Genomic DNA, 21421 nt, shown 5'->3' with positions numbered 1-21421 from the left:
TCTCTACTAGTTCCCACTGCATCCCAAGCCAGAAAGGCCAACAAGGACTAACCGCGGCTGCGCGTGCAGCTACACACCACAGCAGGGTGTGTGTTTGGTAAAGGGACACATAGGGAATATTTCAGGATTAGAGCGCCGGAAGCGTCTTCCTCTTATAGTAAAAGCAGCTGTGGACGTACAAAAGTGTGCACTGGCATGTTCCACTTCACCAGCTGGCCCAGGAGGCCAGGCCGAAGGCGTTGCAACATGCCTTTACTTCCTTAATGTCTACAGAATACTCTTTAATACGAGACAATGTTACAGAAACAGGAATGGGAGATACAGTGTTTACAATCAGCTTAGGAATCTGCAGTCCTCTCTCAAATCATTTCTTTGTATATATGTTAACATATGCAAAGGGGGAGGACTGATTTTTCTTTCTCATAAATGTTAATCTTTCCAAAGAATACACAAACAAACAAACAGGAAATCATTTGGTAACAAATGACACCAGAAAAAAAAATATTTTCTGCTTTACACAGTATTTTCCCCTACGATATGAAAACATGCCTTCCTCCCATGCTGCCTTTAAGTTACATGGAGGTGGCTGAAGAAGAGTTTCCACTGTTTGCCTGACCTGTGTTCTCAGCACAGCACTTGCCCTGGAGGCAAAGGCACAGCTGGATATCTGGGGCACATCTGGGGAGCAGAAAGCCATACCATATAGGCACTGTGCTCAAGAACTTAGACTGATTTTGAAACTGGAAAGAACTAGTATTCTGAGTTGAAAGTCACTGGCATGTGGGAAGATGTTGGCAAAAGAACACAAGATTCCAATTGCACAAGGATATCTATGGATCTACTAAGCTCATGGTGACTGTGGTTAGGAAAAATGTCTTACTGTGCTTTTGCAATTTCTGGGAGTTGATTTTAAGTGTTCTCATCACAAAAAATAAGACAGTGACATATCTCCATTTAACCACTCTGCAAACGCATGTTTCAGATAATTCGATTATTTTCCAGCTTAAAAATAGATTTAAAAATAAGGCATTGGGACTGGGTGAATTAAGGTAGGGGTGTTTGGGAAGAAGTCAATAGTGGAGGGGTGAATATGACTGAAACACATGACATGTGCTACACCATAATGAAATGTGACTTTATAATAAAGCAAATTCAAAGAGAACAGACTAGTGTAGATGATAAACTTTACATTTACCTTTGTATTTATTTTGCATGACAATGTAATTCACCTTGATACCTGTCTAGACAGGTAAGGATAAGGATAGTGCGGCTTCCAAAGCTTATGGCTGAAAAGTGGGAAGGACATTTCTACCTATTTACAAATAACTACTTACCTTGTAAACAGAACTGCCCCCGACTATCCAAATCATGTCTACTGTATTTGCTAACTCTGGCTGTTCAATAAGTTTTAAAGCATCATCCAGACTTTTAGCAAGAAAATGAGCTCCTTGTGGCGGTTCCCTGAAGTTAAAAAAAAAAAAAAAATTATAGTTTTTATAAAAGCTTGTCCACACTAGTCAAATAATCTGACTGGAAGCAGTCAGTACAAACTATGAAAACTAATTCTTTTAACACAAAATACTTAGGATGTATGTACGGCCAAAGTCCAACATCCATTCTATAGTTTGTGCCTGAATGGCACTGGCAAACACTAACACAAAGCTGTATATGACACCTCACTATATCTAGAGCAGAAGGCAACCTCATCAGTAGCTGCCTCTGCTGTGATGCTGTGAAGGTTGCCTGGGATGGAGAATGAGGGACTCTCAACAAACATGTACCACAACATGCTAGAGTAAGATGGGTTCTAGCCAACAACACACGGGAAGTGTTTGGGGGAAATGTGCTCACTCTAACCTTTAGTTTGAAATGTGCAGACAAACAACAGCAACCAGATGGATGTTGATGGTGACAAAACCCAGCAAGTTAATGGTAGAATCTAGGTGGGGGGGTATGTAGCTGCTTATGCACAGTTCTGTCAGTTTGAAAACTGTCATGGTTAAATAATATTAGAGATCATCCAAATGACTAGAAACATTTGAAGCAGCACTCAGACTGTTAATGTATGTGGGAAAGAACATGCATATTTTGAACAGTACAGAAAGGAGAGAAAGTATTTGAAAAATGAGCTTGTCACCAGTTATATAACTAATACTCAGAAAGGAAAACATTAAGTAAACTCACTGCTTATGTTGACTTGCTCAGATTTCAGGTCTCTGTTTTTTTTTTTTTTTTGATGGTGAGAGGAGTTGCAATTCCCTTTATACATGAAGAAACTTACACAACTAGGCTTTCGTAGTGATACGAAGCAGAACAGAAATGATTAATTCAATGTCAAGTTCTTAGCTGGTGCTTTAAAAGGATTACTTACATAACTGTCTTTGAACTGGTAGTTGTAACAATGATTAATCAAGAACTAAAGGGAACTATTCATTTTCCTAGTGGCATTCTCCTTTTCTTCCTGATTTCTGTTTTACTTTTTCACTCTTTATCATATATAAGGGAATTAGGATAGGGCAAAGAATACATTTGGACTTATGCTGGGAAAACAAAACACAAAAAACATCAACAAGGGAGGCCAAGGTGAGTTAAATGAGGTGAGGTATCATCAAAGGTTATCAGGGTAACTCCAGAGAGAAGACTAGATATGAACCAGAAGAAATAAAGATTTAGAGTCATGGAGATGATCTAGTTAAACGGTCCGTGATAACTGGAATGGTCTGTCTGGAATGTTTCAGTAATAGAATGCTGAATTAGGATGGCTGTGAAATAGAACAGAAGATGGTGTCTAAGGAGCTGATATACAGTCTGAAAGTAGGAACTCTAAAGCTCACAGCAATATGATTTCCAGAGTTACAAGAATGTTTGGTGTGCCCTGAGGCCCTGGGTTTGATCCCTAGTACTCATAGGGGAAAAACAACAAATCACTAATGAAGTCCTGAAGTCAATGTGTTAGCCTAGAGTGCTCAAGGGTAAGAGAACTTCAATGGTCTTCAGAGAATCTGCTTTCTCTACTGCTGTCCCCTGAAACCTTCTCCAGGATCCATTCTAATTTACAGTATTCACAGATGAACAATGTTTATACATCCAATTAGAAAAGGGGTCCATAGAAAGAAAAATGGAGTGCGTTCCAGTACCCTTTGCATACTTGATTAGCTATTATACCCTGACTAGTCTAAAGACTGAACTCACTCCTCTACTCCTCTGTGACTGACCCAAAGCAGCGTAGCTCTGATGTCTTCCTGGTACCTTGCACTTTTGCAGGGGCTTTCAAGTGACTGTTGATTGACATTCTTATACATAGGCAGGTGTCTTAAACACAACTGACCTATCTGGGTTATCACAGTCAGTTCTTCATTTAAAGAAGAGCTCTCTTCTATCTTTGGGTCAATCTGGCTCTTTATTTTAGAACATTTTCTTGGTCATAGTAACTCCCGAGGCAAGCTTTCAGAATAAAATGTACCTCAATTAATTGTAATTAAATGATAGTTATGTCATAGATTGGAAGAAAATAAAGAGAAACAACATATGTGCAATACTGAATTAGATCCTAGAATAAAAAAACAAGAGCAATGGAAAAACTGGTGAAATTTGAATAAACCACTAGTTTACTTAAAAAGCCAAAACAGAATGAAATAAAAAACCCCAAATAAATGGTTGGTGTGGACTTGAAAGAATAGGGGGCAATTATACAAATTCTGTCAAGAACTATGTGGACATGACTGATACTGTGTTTCTCACCCTCAGAGAATTCAGAGGATTAAGAGAAATGTGTTTAAGTAGATTAAAAGAAACAATGTGTTGAAGTAGGTACTCCATTTAGAAACAATGTATAAGTACTCTATTGAGTAGAGCCCACATAGCTACTAGACAGTAACTTAGTTTTTAATATATCAAGTAGGGAAAATATATAATATTTTATAATTTCTAATATATAAACTAGTGTCATCAGGGTAACTGTTTTTAGGACACCTAAAGACCACTTATTTCGTGAAGCTTTCTCAACTTCTAGGCTGGCAATAAAAGAAAGGTTTAAAAACCAGCAGTCCTTTACCTAAGCGGATGAGATGGTACCAAGGCCACGCCTCAGCGATGGCCAAAATGGATGAAAGCGGAATGTGAAGGTGTATGGAGGATCTGGGTCCAGATATGATGGTAATCCATAGTGAGGCAATGATAGTACATGATTCCTTAGCTGAGTGTCAACAGATGGAGAAACATGCCCCAAAGCACTGAAATGGGAGATTTTCTTAGAAATTGCATAGGATGCAGTGAAGAACCCAGGAAAACTCAGAAAAAGTTAAGGGTAGAAAAAAAATAACCTGAGGTGAGGTTAAATACCAATGAGGACAACAGGGCAGTCTCTAGTCACCTGAATAAAGGAGAGCTATGAGTTGATTCACATAGGAGAGATGTATGTCTTAGTATTGAAGAAATGAAAAAAAAAAGTGATTTGTTAAGGTGAAAAGTGAGATCATAAGCTTATTCACTGTGACCCCATTAACATTAAAAGGTAAAAGATTTATGCACTATGAAGAAAAATCAAATACAACTGTTCATTTTTATAGTGCTAGAGCACAAACCCAGGGCCTTACACTATGCTCCTCCTCAGCTAATTAGTAGAAGACAGTAACGTGGGGGACAGGGTAGGAGCTAGTAGCTGCTAAGTACTGTGTTGTATTATTTTCTCTAACTGTGACAACAAACTTAAACATATCAAGTTAAGGCTGGAGAGACTTAGTTTGGTCCACTACTTTGTGCTATAGTTCACTAGCACCATTGCTTTGTGCCTGAGGTAAAAAGCAACCATGTCAGGAAACAAGTGGTAGAGCAATGAAATTCACTTCAAGGTGGACAGGATGAAGATTTCTTTCCAAAGCAATGATATACGTGACCCATTTTCCCCAGACAGCATCTCCTAATATCCATGCCGCTGTGAACTTATCAATCCATTGATAAAGGCAGTTTGAGCCCTCATAATCCAATCACCCCCAAACAGTCCATCAGCTAGCTGGTAATTAAGCTCTTTACACAGGAGCTTTCTGGGGACATTTAAAAATGCTAGCCATAACTGGTACCTTTTGTTCAGAAACAACACATAAAACTCAATGAATCTTGAAAAATAATTCCAAGACTGTTCTTATTAATCTCATTTAGCAGCTAATACAGTTGAGGTTATGCAAGCATTACTCATGACCTGCCTAAATCCCAAAGATACCTGAAGTCAGAGCAGGAAGGAGAGCTCCAGTAACCCAGGCCTTAATGGGCTATGTGTGTGGATCAGAGGGAAAGGTCTTAAGAAGGGAAAACTGGGGCTGGAGAAATGGCTCAGAGATTAAGACACTGGCTCTTTTTCCAAAAGTCCTTCATTTCCCAGTAACAACATGGTAGCTTATCAACCATCTAGATCTTCTGGCATGCAGGCATAATACCGCATAAATAATAAATAAATAAATCTAAAAAAAAAAAAAAAAAAGGAAACCTGTCATCACTAGAAAGAATATGGTAGAAGAATCATGAACAATTACTACAGCATGAAACTTAGAATAGCTTTTATGGAGACGACTTGCAGTGTGTTATATATCATTGAGGCAATTGGGATCTCCCAATAAAAATCTCAAGGATATAGCACTGATGCAAAACTTCATTTAATTTTTGGATACCAAAGGCATTGATTCATATATACATTTTATTATTATTATTTTTTGATATATTCTTGTTCTATAACCCAGCATGACATTAATCTCAAGAGCTTCATGGCAAAGCCTTGTAAGTGATTGTGAGGCGCTATGTCCTGCCTGACTAAAAACTTTAAATGCTTCTTCCCCCAAGTAAATCAATGCATCCTTCTAAGGTATACAAACAGTGACTTCTGTTGTGCTCCAAAGTCACGCAACCATTACTGCCGGGAGCCAAAGCTATCTACTGAAGCCAAAGCCAAACACTGAGCAAAGGTCATTTAGTGGAGACCTAAAGCTATTTAGTGAAAGAGTTACCTAAGACCCTAAATCATGGGTGACAGATTGTGAGGACATCCTTCTGTTAGTTTTAGAGCATCCATGAGACAGTTTAAGAAAACATCCTTATGGTATCTTGCAGGTGCAATATTTAACCCATGAAAGCACTCTTCCTATCTCCTCTAGCAGTAAATTAACCTTCCCCCTTTCCTGCCTTCTCCCTATATAAGTTGGGTAAAAATTTTTAATAAACGAGGCTTTGATCAGACAAACAGAATTGGCCTTCATTTCTCGCGCTTCTCGTCCCTTCCCCCCATTCCACCCATCCTCCCTACTTTAGGAACCCCATTGAAGTCCCGCGGGTCGGGGCACATTACCACTGTTTCATACCTGTCAGCTGGCACTATCACCCCAATTTCAGTTCTACTAAAGTTTAAACCTGACTGCCTAGAAAGCTTTACAAAAAGCACCTCCTTCCATACCTTAGTGACTTCTGCGGTTACCTTGAGGATTCAGTGTTTCCTCATATGGAGTTATGTTGCAGGATATTTGATCACATCGTGAATCCCAGGGTTGAGAACTGGAAATAACCCTATTTCTTGTTGTGGTGTGGCCTTTAACTCTTTGTAAACAAGAGCTAAATAAAGCCATATAGGTCAAGAGGTGAAGCAAGCAACCAGAAGACAGGGAGCAACCAGTTGACAGGGAGGGCCATTAATTAAGTTGAAGGGCATTTAAGACAGCATGGAGAAGGGTCTTTTTCCTTCTAGGGCGTCGTTGAGTAGGAAGGTCAGCTGGGTGCTTTCTCTGCCTCCTCTCTGCTAACAGGTTTTCACCCCAGCATCTGGCTCCCGAGTCAGAGATTTTGTTTTATAGACAACGGGGTTAGAGGCTAAAAACCACGTTTCGGTAAAAGCCTGTGTAAGTGATAGTGATTGCCAAGTGTAATGCCTGTCCTGTGATATAGTATCCCAACAGTGCCTGGACCCAGCTCTGAATGTGTGTGAGAGTGTGTGTATGTGTGTATGAGGTGACAATCAAGTGGAGAAGCTGGAGACAAAAAAAACCAAAAAAACAAAACAAAAAAAAAACCCTAATAAAATCTTTTGCTAACTGATATTTCAATTTCTTTAGCATGTTTGATAATAAAGACTTTAACTTTTTTCAGCCTTAAAACAAACAAACAAACAAACAAAAAACCAAAGGACTCCACTTTATGTTATATATAAACGAAAAGCAATGAAACCCAATTACATATACCATAGGAGGGTCATAAAGAAATTATAGATTCATCATTTGAGGAGAAATGCTGGTTCAACCTCATATTTCCCCAACTGAGATTTCTTTATGTTTATTTTAACCGAAGCTGGCCATAATAAGTTTGAGTAGTATTCAAGAATGTTATTAAACGTCCTTGGGAATGGCAATATAGCCTGTGAATGTGAATTTTTTTTGAAGGAGAGTGATCATCAGAATATCCTAGCAACCAAGACAGGAAGCAACATGAAGATGGAGGCAGATAAGAGGCACATCGTATATTCCCCGTCACCAGAGGCAGCCAGTGCAAATGTCTGTGGACGTTCTTCCAGCTTTTAATCTATGCCATTGCAGGAGGGTGTGGGAGAAGCCTACATAAGCATCTCTTAGCAGCTATGGAGGGAGTTTCCCCTCCCTCCCAGGGCTGTTCTAACTTCCTTTCACTTACATCTTATAGATGTGATGACATCTGTGAGGACTCTGGTTCAAACCACTTCTCAGAAACAACATGTGGCTGAAAGTTTAGCTTGCTGTCCCTGACAGTCTGCTCTCCATCTTTACCCACTGCACTTCAGAACTGTGAAAGCCAATCTCCTAGAAAGAAGAATGAAGCTCTTACACAACTATAGCTTCTACTGCATCTGCTTCTCCAGATGGACCTTGAATAAAGCACATGGGTGACATTCTTGACTACTGCTCAACAAAGTAGTGCCCAGTCCTCTAGGATGTTGCATTGTTTCAGGTGACATGAATTAATTTAATGAAGAATAGTCAATATCCTGAGCCATCTCTCCAGTCCCAAACACCACAGGTTCTTAAGACATTTCCAGTCACCAGGAAGGAATTATCTATTCAAATGTTAGTTTGGAGGACAAAAAATTCTTAGCAGGAGCCAACTACAGACACTCCCTTCTCCTGAAGAATCCTGGCCCATTTGAATATTTTGAAATACTTTACCTCTGACACTGTATAAAGAACACAGAATGTCTGCTGTTGTGGTTAACTGGAGGTAATGGAGTACATGACCATGACCTGTCTCTGCATGCCCTTCATAACTTATTGTATTTATAGTAGACTACAAAATGGACAACCACTTACATTTGCTGAAACTCAAAATATAGGCATTTTTATTTTTTGTGAAATAAAATTACCAATCATATAAGTGAGGACTACGCCTACAAAATAATGGTTTAAAGGAACTTGCAGAATTGTTACCATATTTTTTTTTTCTAATTCTTTTCTTTTTTTTTCAAGTGTATGAGTGCTCTGTCTACATATATACCTATATGCCAAAAGGCATCAGATGCCTTTATAGATGGTTGTGAGTTACCATGTGGTTGCTGGGAATTGAACTCAGGACTTCTGGAAGAACAGTTGGTGCTCTTAACCACTGAGCCATCTTACCAGGACGCCCCCACTCCATTTTTTTCTAATTCTTAAGATGATAAGTTGCCACAAGGTAATAACTGCCCCCTCAGTTTCTCTTGCCTCTTTGTGATATTATGATATTCAGTTAGGTAGTGTGCCTGAGTGGTCTAAGTTGGTAGATTAAGGCTCTAGTCTCCAGGGTGTCGGGGTGAATTCTGATGGTGTCAACTTGTTTGGATAGTGAGTCATTTATTAGGGATTGGGGAAATAACAATAAATATCAGCGATCCAAAGTGTGAGTTTGATCCCCAGCACCTGGTTAAAAAAAGCAAGGTTGGCTTGGTCATATGCACTTGTAGTACCACCAGTGGACCAGCAGACACAGAAGGATTCTTGGATCTTACTGGTCAGCTAGCCTAGCCTAATAGCCCGGGATCCCACTGAGAAACCCTGTCTCAAGAAAATGAAGTGGACAGATCCTTAGGGAGGACAAGGAAGGGAAATGTTCAACTCTGTATGCATGGCTGCACAGATGTGCACCTGCTCACATACTCATGCATGTACACACGCACACGCGCGCACACACGATAGATAGAAATGCTCATCAGCTTTTATACTTCCTCTTGCTATCATGTACTGATTTGTGCTCTGGGAAAAAGATCACAGTTTTCTTGGGGTGAACTCAGCACTTACTTGAGTTCTCTACTGAGAACTATATTAATTCTGTCCTTTAAAGGTCGATTCTTCTCAGGAATGGAGAACCAGGTTTTTCTACCCATTATCACCAGATTCTGTTTACCTATAAAAATCAAGCAGAAAGGATATCTTTGAAAACACACACATATTTTCAGTGACACACACAGGCAGTGACATCACAGTGACATCTAGTGGGTATCCTTTCGAAAAATTAAAACAAACAGCTTTACCCAAAATTCAGACTTAGTACTCATTAACTAAATACGGCACTTTTGGTTTATCCAATTTATGTCTTTTATTTAGGTTTTAATCAGATCCATACATGCATTATTTCAGTTCAACGTGCTCAGGTTGACTGGATTTATCATCCACTAAACAGCTCTCTCTATAACTCTAAAATGGAGAATAGTTCCTACTCTTAGAATTCGTGAGATCAAAGAACCAGAACATGTGTGCACCACCTGGAACTACTGTACTCTCGGTTATTTATACCCAATACCTATATTCAAAATCATCTATGCCTATCTATATCCCAAGTCAGGGACCATTCTGGAAGAACATAAGGGCTGGAAGAGGGGGCATTGAGATGTGAAAGGCTGACTTCTGGCCATGGCATGGCTGATGCATGTCTGCACTCACACACAGCAGCTCTGATTACCTGCACAGCATCAAGCCAGCCACAATTCTAGCATGGGGGAGGGGCTCTTAAGGCCCCACCCATACTGGATAGCTATTGGTAGCTGATGGCTGCTGAGAGAAGAGGAGTCATGATTTTGTCTGAGCTGACTGTAGATTGCTGATGGCCCAGTCAATGGTCATACAAGGGGTTATTAATAACAAGTAGAACATGAATTCGGGAGGAATAAGGTGGCACAAGGAGGAGTGAGAAGGTAAATGGAGACAATCAACATACTCTGCATAAATATATAAAACTTTTGAGGACTAAAAAATACATTTAAAAAGCCCTGTTATGAAGACTTTATACATACAGCTTCCATCTTTTATTTAATTATTTGGGGAAAAAGCCTTGAGTTTCAGAATCTGGATCAAAGAAACAGCAACAATTACCATGTTATATTTACAGTTCTTTAAAACAAATGATTTGGAGTGGCTAGAGAGACAGTTTAGCTGTTAATCACAGTAGAGGACTTGTTATTCTCACCACCTACAACCAGAGGCTTCCAACTGCTTTTTCCTCCAGCTCTAGGGCGCTGACACCCTCCTCTGGCCTCTGTGGGGACCAGGCACACATATTTTGTACATACAGGTATACAGGCATTCTCACAACACACATAAAAATAAAAACATCTTGAAAAAAATTACTATTATAATTTTGTGCATATTGTGTACCCATATGCACAGGCAAGGCCAGGCTGTTAAGTTGGGTGTCTTTACCTTACTTTCTTGAGAGAAGATTTCTCATTGACCCTGGAGCCCACAAATTTGGCTAGAGAATGCTCTCCAAGGATCTTTCTGTCTCTGCCTCCCTAATGCTGGTATTACAGATGTGTGCAACTGCATCCAGCTTTTTATTTGGGTGCTGGGATTTGAACTTAGGACCTCAGAACTTTACTGACTGAGCCATTTCCCCAGTCTTGATATTTAGGTTTGTGAGAGTGTACTGCTAGGATGGAGACTGCGAACTTGCCTACCAGGGACCTACTAATGTCCTACATCTGCTGACTTCCGATCCCGAGCCAGCTCTGTCACCCCTTTCCTACTACCGTAAGCAGGCAGGTCTGTTCGGGGAAATTACACTGAATTCTTACAAGCAACCGGAAACTGCCTTATTATTATTGCACACCACTCGCCATCCCTTTATTTCAAGTCAGTCACTCAGGCTGCTCCACTGAAGACCGCAGCCTTCATCCCTCCATGCCTGCCTGCTTCCAGAAATGCGACCGAGGATCATCATATCACACTTTTAAAATTTGTTTAGCCTCTTCTCCCCTGCATTCCTCTCCATTCACTCAAGTCTTACATCTTCCAGCAACCATTCTAACTACGGCTCTGATCTCTATTCAAAGCGCTGAATTTTGCTGCCGATTCTGCTATTATACTCTAGTCATATGAACTTGCTAACAAAATTTCAAATATATGTATTTTTAAAGGATGTTTAATAAGCTTTGGGAATCGCACAAAAATTGTTGCCAAGAAACAAAGATCCCAGATTCCCACAGGAGACCTCCCACTTACATGTCTACACTGGAAATCTTTCTTAAAAACCCCACTTACCTTCCACTGAAGAGGTTGTGGTCATTCTTTGGAAGTACTTGAACTCATTCCTGAAAGTTAGGAAACACCGAGTTTAAGTCATGTGCGCTCAGGCTCCAGTACGGCCAGCGCAAACCTGGGGGTGGAGGGGCGAGTTAGTGCCGCCCAGTGACCGGACTTCGCTCCGGCCAGGGCGCCTCTGGGCAAAGGCCGGTACAGCAGAGGGTCACCGCGGGCACAGGCAGCTTGGCCTCAGCAGGGACTACGGCTCACTCATGTCCCCTAAGCCGGCCTGCGCGTCTCTGCCAAGCGCCCGACGCTACTCCACAGAGCCGCCAGGGTTTCCCGATCCCAGCCCAGCCAGTACCTGAGCGGAGGCCAGGGCAGGTCTCCGTTCTTGCCGATGCCCATATTCTGGGACACGGCGACGATGCAGTTCAGCGGCCGAACCATGACGGCGGCAGCGATCGCCTGCTCCGCGGCCCGCACGCTGAGTCCCCTCAAGTTTGGCGCGAAATCGCAGCCGCCGGGACCAGCGTACCGCTTGTGCAGCAGAGGCCCCGCCTCCACCGGGCCCCGCCCCCACCCTATTTGCGCGGCAGGGGCCCCGCCCTTCCCCGCCCGCCCCGCCCAGGCCGCTGTGTGCGCGCGCGTGCGCGCAGGCGCGGGGAAGTGCGGCGGAGCGCTCGCGCTCCAGCGGGCCGCCCCTTCCGCACCCCGCTATGCCCCGCACGAAATCCGCGCCGGGAGACGCTAATGCCGCCGGCGCAGCCCCGGGGAGGCAAGCGGTTCTGAGTCGGTTCTTCAGGTCTGCGGGAAGCCTGAGATCCACTCCGTCGCCCACGGAGCAGGTAGAGCACTGCTCCACAGCGCCCCCAGCGTCGACTGTCCTGCCTTCGCGGAGGCCCTCGGGGCACGCGTTCTGCCGCCACGGGGCGGAGCCAAGTGGTGGGGCGGGGCCAGACGGCCGGGGCGGGGCCAGGATGGGCGGGCGTGAAGGTGTCGCGGCCGGAAGCGGAGGCTCTCAGCCTCCCTAGAAGAGGCGGAGCTGGGGAAGGAGAAGGTGTTGGTTGAAAGACTTTATAGCCGGATTCGAAGTAACAGCTTTGAGGTCTTGGTGCCTGCAGTCGTTAGCCGGAACCAGAGGCGGAAACTTCTGTTTTGGTGAATAGCTAGGGCTGGCAGGTCCAGGATGCGTCTTTTAACCTTTTTCTTTTCTTTACTTTTTCCCTACTAGATTGATGGTTGAACAGCTTTATTTATATATGCTTGCCTGGCAGGCTAGAAGAAAGCTGCCTTGAAGGCTAGTTTCTCAGAATTCAAAAGCATTGCTCTGTATTTCAGATTACTGTTTCAGAGTACTGTTGTATTGTGCACCTTCCCAATGTAAGCATTTGGGTGGATGAAATTTCTGTAGATGCTTGTCGTTGGCTACTTTCTGTTGCTTGCAACCCTTCAACTAATTCCAACAAAGCAAAGCAAAACAAAACCAAAAGCCCATAGTGATACTGCTACAAACCCAGGTTTCTAGGGTTCCATTGTATTTCCCACACAAGCTGGAGATATGTCATGCTTGCCCAGGGTGTGTTAAGGATTGTGCCCTGTGATTATAACTGGCTTTAGCCATCTGCCGTGTTTTAATGCAGGTGCAAATCGGCTTAAGAATCTTAACCCCTTTAATTTATATTTCTTCCCTATCCTGATTGATGTTCTCTTTGCTTTCTTTATGAGGACGAATCACACCACTGAAAGAATATTGGCCAAAAGTTTTAAGTTTTTTTCAGATTACCTGCCAACAAATAGCCGTAGGACATCTAATAGTGGATGTAAGCTTTGAAACAGGAAATACATTGTTTATTATTTCCTCTACCACCATAACTTTGGATTTTGAAAATATATATATATTTTTTGTTTATCTTTTCGAGGTGTTTTTATTTAACATATGTGAGTAGGAAAGGCAGAGCACCGCTTAATAACAGCAGGATGTGAGGTGAAAAGAGACTACACCTGCCAATTTCTTTCTCTGGTGGCAAAAACATCACTCCAAAAGGCTTTCCACAGTAAAAGTACACCAATTTTACTTGAAGAGTGGAAGACAAGGAGCTTCCTGTCATTCTGAAGCAAGGGTAAGTGACTTCAGAGACTTTAGGCCTTAGGATAGTGTTGATGCTATTTCCCGATAACAGGTGACAGAAGGTGATGGCAGGAAGAGACCGCTGGGGAATGAAGGGCCCATTAAGAAGAAAGCAAAGAAAGTTCCAGAGAAGGAAGGAGAAAATACCTCAGTAACATCTGGCAACCTTGGTAAGAATTACTTTCTCAGTAGCTGGTGTTCCAGGAAGGAGGAGTTGACCATTGGAGCATTGAGTCTTTCTTTCCCAGTGTGGGGAAGGATTCCTGCTGTGCCTGAGCTGGTGTTTGGGAGGCTAAGGCCACAGTGGAGCTCAAGTCTCTTAATTTGGCTGTAGTTCTCCCAACTTTCTCTTTGTTCACATTCACTTTATTTTTTAAAAGTGTGTGTGTGTGTGTGTGTGTGTGTGTGTGTGTGTGTGTGTGTGAGTGTATGACTGTAGATTCGTGCAGAGGCATGAGGTGTGGAATCCTTCTGGGGCTGGAGTCACAGGTGGTTATAAGCCATCTGATATGGTTGCCAGGAATTGAACTTAGGTTCTCTGATGGCAGAGCAATGTGTGCGCTTAACCACTGACCCATCTCTCCAGCTCCATTAGTTGTCTTAAATCTTGGTTATGAAAATGAAACATTTGCTAATGATTTATTTATTATTTATTTGTGTGTGCACGTGTCATTGTACATAGCAGAAGAAGTCAGAGGACACTTTGCAGGAATTATTGTCTTCTTCCATTGTGTGGATTCTGGCGCTGAACTCAGGTTATAAGGCTTATCGGCAAGCACCCTTACCCAGGGAGCCATCCTATAGATGAAGCCTTCTTGTTATCCATCTCCAGTCATCCATTTACAAGTTCTCTTTTTATACCTGGGGTACAGAACAGAAGGGAAGTCTTAACAGTCACAGAGAAGCCTATATGTATATTTGGGGAAAAGAGGGAGGGAGGGTAAATGTACACCGGAATAGTTATTTAAAATATATTTTTAGAATAAGATAAATCACACCAAATACAGTAAATTATATTTGGAAAAAAATCGGAAATTTATAAGAAAGAGTTTTGTTTTTTTCCCCCCCAAACATTCTGAGTCATCGGCAGGGGATATAGCTTTGTTAGTAGAGTTTGTCTAGCATCCATGAAGACCTGGGTTTGCATAAACTGAGTGTGATGGGACATACCTGTAATTCCAACACTCAGAAAGTAGAGATCAGGAGTTCAGGGTCATCCTCAGCAACATAGTGAGTTCAGACACAGTCTGGCTATTTGAGAGGCAGGCTACTTGAGGTCTTGTCTCAAAAACATAAAACAAACAAGCCTATAGACAGGTATCTTAGTCATTGTTATTTAGATCATGTATTGGAGGTTATTGGTTTATTTATAGAGTATGGAGGGGCAATTTAAGATTTCATTTTCTTATACATTTCTGGGCCTTAGCCTAGTTTTCAAGTTGTTTTTTTTTGTCTTGGCTTGTTGAGTTTTTTGTCCTCCTAAAATTTAGAAAACTCTCTTGTCTAGTCATTTCTCAAATACTTTTTGTGTGCTCCTCCTCATCCCTCTTAGAGTTTCTTAGAGTATTGCAGTTGACTGACCCTCAAATCACTGAAGCTTTCATTTGTTTTCAGACTTACTCATCTTTAAGTGTCATTTTGGATAGGTTCGGTAGCCCTGTTTCCTACTTCAGTGATCTTTCTTCCATAGTGTTCACATTGCTCCAAGTCTCAGGGAAATGTTCACTTCAGGCTTTTCTACAGGTGCTATCCAGAAGTTTTATTTTTTGAGTAGTTTTTTAAAATCTCTCTCTTTCTCTCTCACACACAGACACACATACATATACATACCTTACTGATATTGTTAATAGATAAGCTATTTAACCTTTGCTCATATACTGGAAAGACTCAAGCAGACATTTTCCCAGCTGTGAGGCTCATATGAGACATGATAAACTTTATGCCCTCAGAGCTTTTATGAAGCCTGAACACAGATTAGCAAAACCCAACTCTTGCCTTCTGTGCTTTTGCTTTAACAAGGAAGGTAAAGACAGGTGACATGGGCAACCCCAGTTTCCTCGTACTTAGCAGCAGCTGCCCGATAGTATTGCTAAGGGATGAAATTCTGTCTCCTAACACATAGCAGACCACAGTAAATGTCATGTCCCTTTTCATACTGATTGCTTGCTCGTTAATACCGGGTAATGAGTAACTGCTTAAAGTCACTGCTTATAATGGTGAAAGGTGTTGGAGAGAGTTCTGGTCTTGTAGGAACACAGAGAAAGAAAGAGACTATTAAGATGGAGACTAAGCCCAGGGTTTCATGAAAAAGGTAACTTTGGGATGGGACTTGAAGAAAGAGTGCAGTTTTGATGTGGCATGGGAGAACTTGAGAGATGAGGAAGTAAGTGTGTCTGAGCTGTTAATATTGCCTAGCCCAGAGTCTCCTGTCTTAGAGGAGGACTCTGGCTACCTAGGTCTTGCTGAGGCCAAGGTCTCAGCATTCAGGCAGCTTTGGCTCCCGTCATTTTCCTGGAGAGTTTATGGCTAGAAATACTGCTTATCACATCTTTCTAGAGAAACCTCTAGTCTGCTGAATGGGAGAAGGGTCCTCAGAGCTTAAAGACTGGGAAGAATGTAGCATCAGATCAATTCACTTTGAATCTTTCCAGACTCCATGGTGCCCAATTTCTGAGTCTCAAGCATTTTGTGTTGCAAATAGAAATGGTTCTTGTATGAATCTTGTGTGTGAATTAGTGACTGTATGTCAGTTCCCTGTCTAACTTCAGATAATGTGAGTGGCAGCTGTCACTGCCCCTGTCCCATCTGTCATTATGCCCAAAGAAACAGAAGCAAAATTCCACGATAGTCCTGTTTTTGAAAATTAAAATTGCATTGTTTGATTTATGGGTGTGTGTCTGTGTTAATGCATGGAGTGCATATGTGTGGAGGACAGCTGAAGGAGTCCTCTTCCACCTTGCTCTATCTGGGCATTAAACTTAGCTCATCACCTTGGCAGCAAGCACCATTCCTGCTGAGCTGTCTTGCCAGCCCCTTTTACTGTAGTTCTCAATGGATTTCATCAGCGAATGAAATTATATGTATGTTTAAATGTGTCCTCATTACCTTGGTCTTTTTTTTTTTTTTTTATCACATTATAGGTAAGTTTATTGTACCAATGGAAATGTCCTGAAAAATTCCATGTACGTTAAGAATTGACATAATGAAGCCAAAATACTATTGGTATGTTTTCTTCTTATTTCCCAAGAGGCAAAGAAATGTCTGAGGCCCAGGATTGTTTTAAAGTCCCTGGAAAAGTTGAAAGAATTCTGCTGTGATTCGGCCCTCCCTCAAAATAGAGTCCAGACAGAACCTCTTCGGGAGAGACTCGCAGTTCTGCCAAAATGTACTGATTTTGAAGACATCACTCTGCAACATGAAAAGAATGCAGTTTTGTCTGAAGATTCCAAATCTCAGGCTAATCAGCAAGTATGTAACTGCTGTGGAGATGGCCAGTTGGTCACCCGGTTCTGAAGTACCTTTTGCTTCGTGATTCCTCAGGGAAAGAACTAGTTTCCACATGTAGTTGACCAGATGTGTTAGCTGAGGGAGTATTTGTTTCTTAGTATTTTTTTTTTTTTTTTTAGTTCGTTTCAATATTTAAGAGTTTTACTACTTATTTGGGAGAGCTTAATTGGTTTGTTTTAAAATAAGATGCAACGCCAAAGGCAATCACACTGTACTGTGTAGGTTAGAGGCATGACCGTGGGGGTGCTTCTCATGATAGTTTCTATAATTTGCATGGAAAGTCCTGGTGGACAGCATATAGGCGTGAGGTTTTTAGTTGAGAGCTTGGCAGATACCAAGTTAATTCAGAGATAAAGTAAATGAGTATAGGCTTTTATTTCTTGTGCTGTAAGCTTTGTGGCTTACTCATGTTTTTATTATTGCAAAAACAGGGAATTTACCTTTTTGTTTCACCACCGAAATCCATTCATAGAAGTGGTTGGTTTTCATTGTTAGCTTTCATTCAAAATAATCTGCAGGAATTTTGAAAAAGTCCTAAACTAACTCTCAGAACCTTTCTTCAGAATCACATTTAGTTGTTTTTTCCTTAGAATTGAGAATGGACATTTACTTAATTAATCAATTTATGTATGTATGTATGTATTTCAAGACAAGGTTTCTCTGTGTAACAAGCCCGGGCTATCCTGGGCTTGTTTTATAGACCAAGATGGCCTCAAACTCACAGAGATCCAGCTACTTCTGCCTCCCAAGTGCTGGGATTAAAGACATGTGCCACCAAAGGAATGGGCATTTTTTAAAAAACCTTTCTCTTTAGTATCATTGAATTAGAGAAATGAGTACCCACACAAAACTGCGTGTATATATACACAGATACGATTTTTAGACATTAAAATTCTAGTGTATTTTTCTAGGAAAAGTGCTCAGAACAATAAAGTTTTAGCTAGTAGTTTTGAAAGTTCTCAACTCCTGCAAAATCCAGATCTCTGAACTCTCAGCCAGAGAGAGCGGATTGGTTGACTTACTTGTCAGTTATAAACTGGAAGCGTTTTGTTTTTTGTCTTCTAACACTCGGAGTCAGTTTATCTAGTGGGGTAACTGTAGCGCATGGAAGTTCCAAAGTCTGTTGATTAGAGCTCACTTCTAGTGGGCACCTTACAGCCGCTCCTCCTGGACACACTTCCTGTTGCCCAGACCGACGGTGACCAGCGCTGCATGTTTGGTGTCGGAAAGCAGAGCTAACAAGATAGGAGGACTCCCTGGAAGCTGTCAGTGAATGTGATTCCAGGTGCTAAGCCATGGCCGTTCTAGTTTCTTTGAGACCGGGTCTCACATCCAGCCCTGGCCACCCTTGAACTAACAGAGATCCATTGATCTCTGTCTCCTGAGTGCTGGGGTTAATGGTGTGGAGCACCATGCCTGGAGTGATAAGCTATTTGAAGTCATAGGATGCAGATGAGTGGTAAAAAGTTATCAAATTGTAGGGCTGTCAGTGTGGAGCCAGTGACGCCATGACTCTTGAACAGTTTCCAAGTTCACAGTCGAGTCCACTGTGCTGTCTCTAGGGATACAAAAGAGACCATAATAGATCTGGGAAATATTTCTATCTTCATAGTTCTTGAAATTGCTTAATACCAATTTGTTAGTATCACACATAGTTAAAAGTTTTTTTCTAGAAGTCTATCTTATTCCATAAGTGAATAAGTGAATAAGGGAATACTTTTTTCTAGAAAATACATTTTTATGGATGTGAATTAAATTTTCCATTATATAGTATTCTTGGATTTATATAAAACCTTAGAAAGAAAAGGGAAAATCTCATAGAAATAAAAGGTAATTGCATTCTCAGACCTGGTACAGTAAGCCGTGAGTCTGTGCTCTTTCTCTTTGGAGGCTTTTATGTGGGCTAATGGCTTGTTTTGTGGCTGAGGTAAACTGATAAAACCAGCTTAAGGCAAGAAGGTTTCTTCTGACTCACAGTCTGAGGTCTGACCCAGCAGCAGGGAAGGCCTGAGGCGCCTGGCTGCTTATGCAGTCTTCTGCAGTCAGGAGCTGGGTGAATCCTTGTGCTCAGCTCACTTCCTTTTGTTTAGCAAATGGGGTAAGGCTGCCCACATTCAAGGCTGGCCTTCCCCAGTTGCAGGGTGAACACCCTCATAGACACATACAGAGGAATGTTATCAAGGTGATTCTTAACGGGTTGCCAAGCTCACAACCAACATAGCTCTACCCTTGAGAAGAACTGAGTCTTTTTGGAAAGTTAATCTCTTTACCTGCCTAGATGTCAGCGTGTTTCATGAAAGTGCACTAGATACATGCCCTCTGCTCTTTCCTGTCTAACACTCCTGGAAATAAACAATAAATTATTAATAGACTTATGAAATAAAAGATAGAAAAACATAGAACATTAAATGTTTGGACTTTCAGTGTACTTATATAGTTCATTTTGGCTTTCTGCTTTTATTTATCTTTAAAGTTAGCATATAGAGTAATTGCCTTACATACATCTTGATATCACATGTCATTATACTTCATTCTCACTGGTACACCTTCACCTGCTGCTCTCTTGTTTGAAATTTTATTTTGAAAACAGTTTGGAACCTACAGATAGCTTGGTCTCAGTGTACCTTTAGAATATGCAGTATGTCTGTAGAAACCTTCCACATGGTGTTACCAAGTGTTAGTTAGCTCTTGCCAAACTTACCTTTACTCCGAGACCTCAGCAATTCAGTTGGCACGTTCTAAACTGTATAAATCTTTTGGTTTCCAGGATAGTCAATTTGGACCATGCCCTGAAAATTTCCAGAAGGCTTCCAATTGTAAATCTTTTAACAAACGATCCAAAAGTGTCTATACACCACTAGAATTGCAGTACATAGATATGAAGCAGCAGCACAAAGATGCAATTTTGTGTGTGGAATGTGGATACAAGTACAGATTCTTTGGGGAAGATGCGGAAGTAAGTTGTTTCTTTTCCTTCCTTCCTTCCTTTTTTGTTTTTGTTTTTGTTTTTTAGCACAGCATCATGTTTTGCTGCCTAGACTTGCTTTGAACTCTTGACCCTGCTCCTTCAGCCCTTCTCTACCCCAAGTTCTGGGATTGCAGATGTTCACCACCAGGTCCGATTCTAAGTTTTGTTTTCAAACACTAACTGATGTTTTTCTTATCTAGCCATAGACTCTTTTAATATATTTTATTTTCTGTCTTAAAATTTTTGTTTTAAAAATATTTATTTAATCTCTGTATATATGTACTTTATGTGTGTTCAGAAGTCAGAGGACCACTTTGAGAAGTAAGTTTTCTTCTTCTACCTCATGGGCCTGTGCTGGCTAATTTTTGTTTGTTTTGTTTTGATTTTTTTGTTTTTGTTTTTTTGGTTGTTGGAGACAGAGTTTCTCTTGTACCCTTGGCTGTTCTGGACTTGCTCTGTAGACCAAGCTGACCTTGAAAACACAGTGATCTGCCTGCCTCTGTCTTCCTCTGTCTTCCTGAGTACTGGGATTAAAGGCTTGCACCACCACGCCCTGCTCTGTGCTGGCTAATTTTATGTCAGCTTGACATAAACTAGAGTCATTGGAAAGGAGGAAGCCTCAACTGAGAAAATGCCTACATAAGATCAGTCTGCAGGCAAGCCTGTAGAGCATTTTTTCTTAAATTAATTAGCTGCACAGTGGTGTCACAAGCCTTTAATTGCAGCATTCAGGAGGCAGAGCGAGGCAGATCTTTGAGTCCAGCCTGGTCTACAGAGCAAGTTCCAGGATAGCCAGGGCTACACAGAGCAACCTTGTTTTGACCCACACCCCCAATTTTTAAAATCAGTTTTGCAATTGATCAGGGAGAGCCTATCTCATTGTGGTGGGGGGGTAGTCCTGAGTCTGTAAGAGAGCAGGCTGAGAAGCCATAGTGAGCAAACCAGTAAACAGTACCCTCCTTGGCCTCCACCTGAGCTCCTGCCTCCAGGCTCCTGCCCTGTGTAAGTCCCTGTCCTGGCCTTCTTTAGTGATGGACTGTGATGAGGAAGTGAAAGGCAAATAAACCCTTTCCTCCTCAACTTGCTTTTGGTCAGTAGAGTTTCATCATAGCAATGTTAACCCTAAGACACACTCCCAGAATTTAACTTAGGTCATCAGGCTTAGAAACCAGTGCTCTTTCCTATTAAGCTGTTTTACAGGTCATGTTTTCTGGCTTTCTGAAAAAACAAATTAGATTAGTTACCCTTTAAGAAATATTGTCACTTGATATTGGAGAGATGGTTCAGCAGTTAAGAGCACTTGCTGTTCTTTTTGTTTGT

At 41.5% G+C, this 21421-nt stretch overlaps 2 protein-coding genes across 5 annotated transcripts in view; one reads left to right on the top strand and one right to left on the bottom strand.

Annotated features, from left to right (window-relative positions):
• The window catches only part of Dhfr (dihydrofolate reductase), a 36527-nt gene extending 24442 nt beyond the window's left edge, over nt 1-12085 (bottom strand). For 2 of the 4 annotated variants that reach the window (XM_055625655.1, XM_055625656.1), the window contains exons 1-4: nt 11860-12081; nt 11514-11563; nt 9276-9381; nt 1335-1461 (exon numbers count right to left, since the gene is read on the bottom strand). In XM_055625655.1, coding sequence (XP_055481630.1) covers nt 1335-1461; nt 9276-9381; nt 11514-11563; nt 11860-11945 — 369 coding nt within the window. In that variant the 5' untranslated portion in view covers nt 11946-12081. Of the gene's footprint in view, nt 1-1334; nt 1462-9275; nt 9382-11513; nt 11564-11859 lie in introns of all 4 variants that reach the window. The other 2 variants (XM_055625654.1, XM_055625657.1) reach the window with 2 other exon arrangements.
• A 46-nt stretch (nt 12086-12131) lies between these two features.
• Msh3 (mutS homolog 3) overlaps nt 12132-21421 on the top strand; it is a 158491-nt gene continuing 149201 nt past the window's right edge. The window contains exons 1-4 of the mRNA XM_055625652.1: nt 12132-12343; nt 13679-13796; nt 16874-17094; nt 19901-20089. Of these exons, the coding sequence (XP_055481627.1) occupies nt 12215-12343; nt 13679-13796; nt 16874-17094; nt 19901-20089 (657 nt within the window). The 5' untranslated portion in view covers nt 12132-12214. The remainder of the gene's footprint in view (nt 12344-13678; nt 13797-16873; nt 17095-19900; nt 20090-21421) is intronic.

Source organism: Psammomys obesus, unplaced genomic scaffold (assembly GCF_907164565.1).
Source record: "Psammomys obesus unplaced genomic scaffold, mPsaObe1.curated_primary_1811, whole genome shotgun sequence".
Taxonomy (NCBI): domain Eukaryota; kingdom Metazoa; phylum Chordata; class Mammalia; order Rodentia; family Muridae; genus Psammomys; species Psammomys obesus.
Note: the sequence above shows the minus strand (reverse complement) of the source record. Positions and strands in the feature narration are given on the sequence as shown.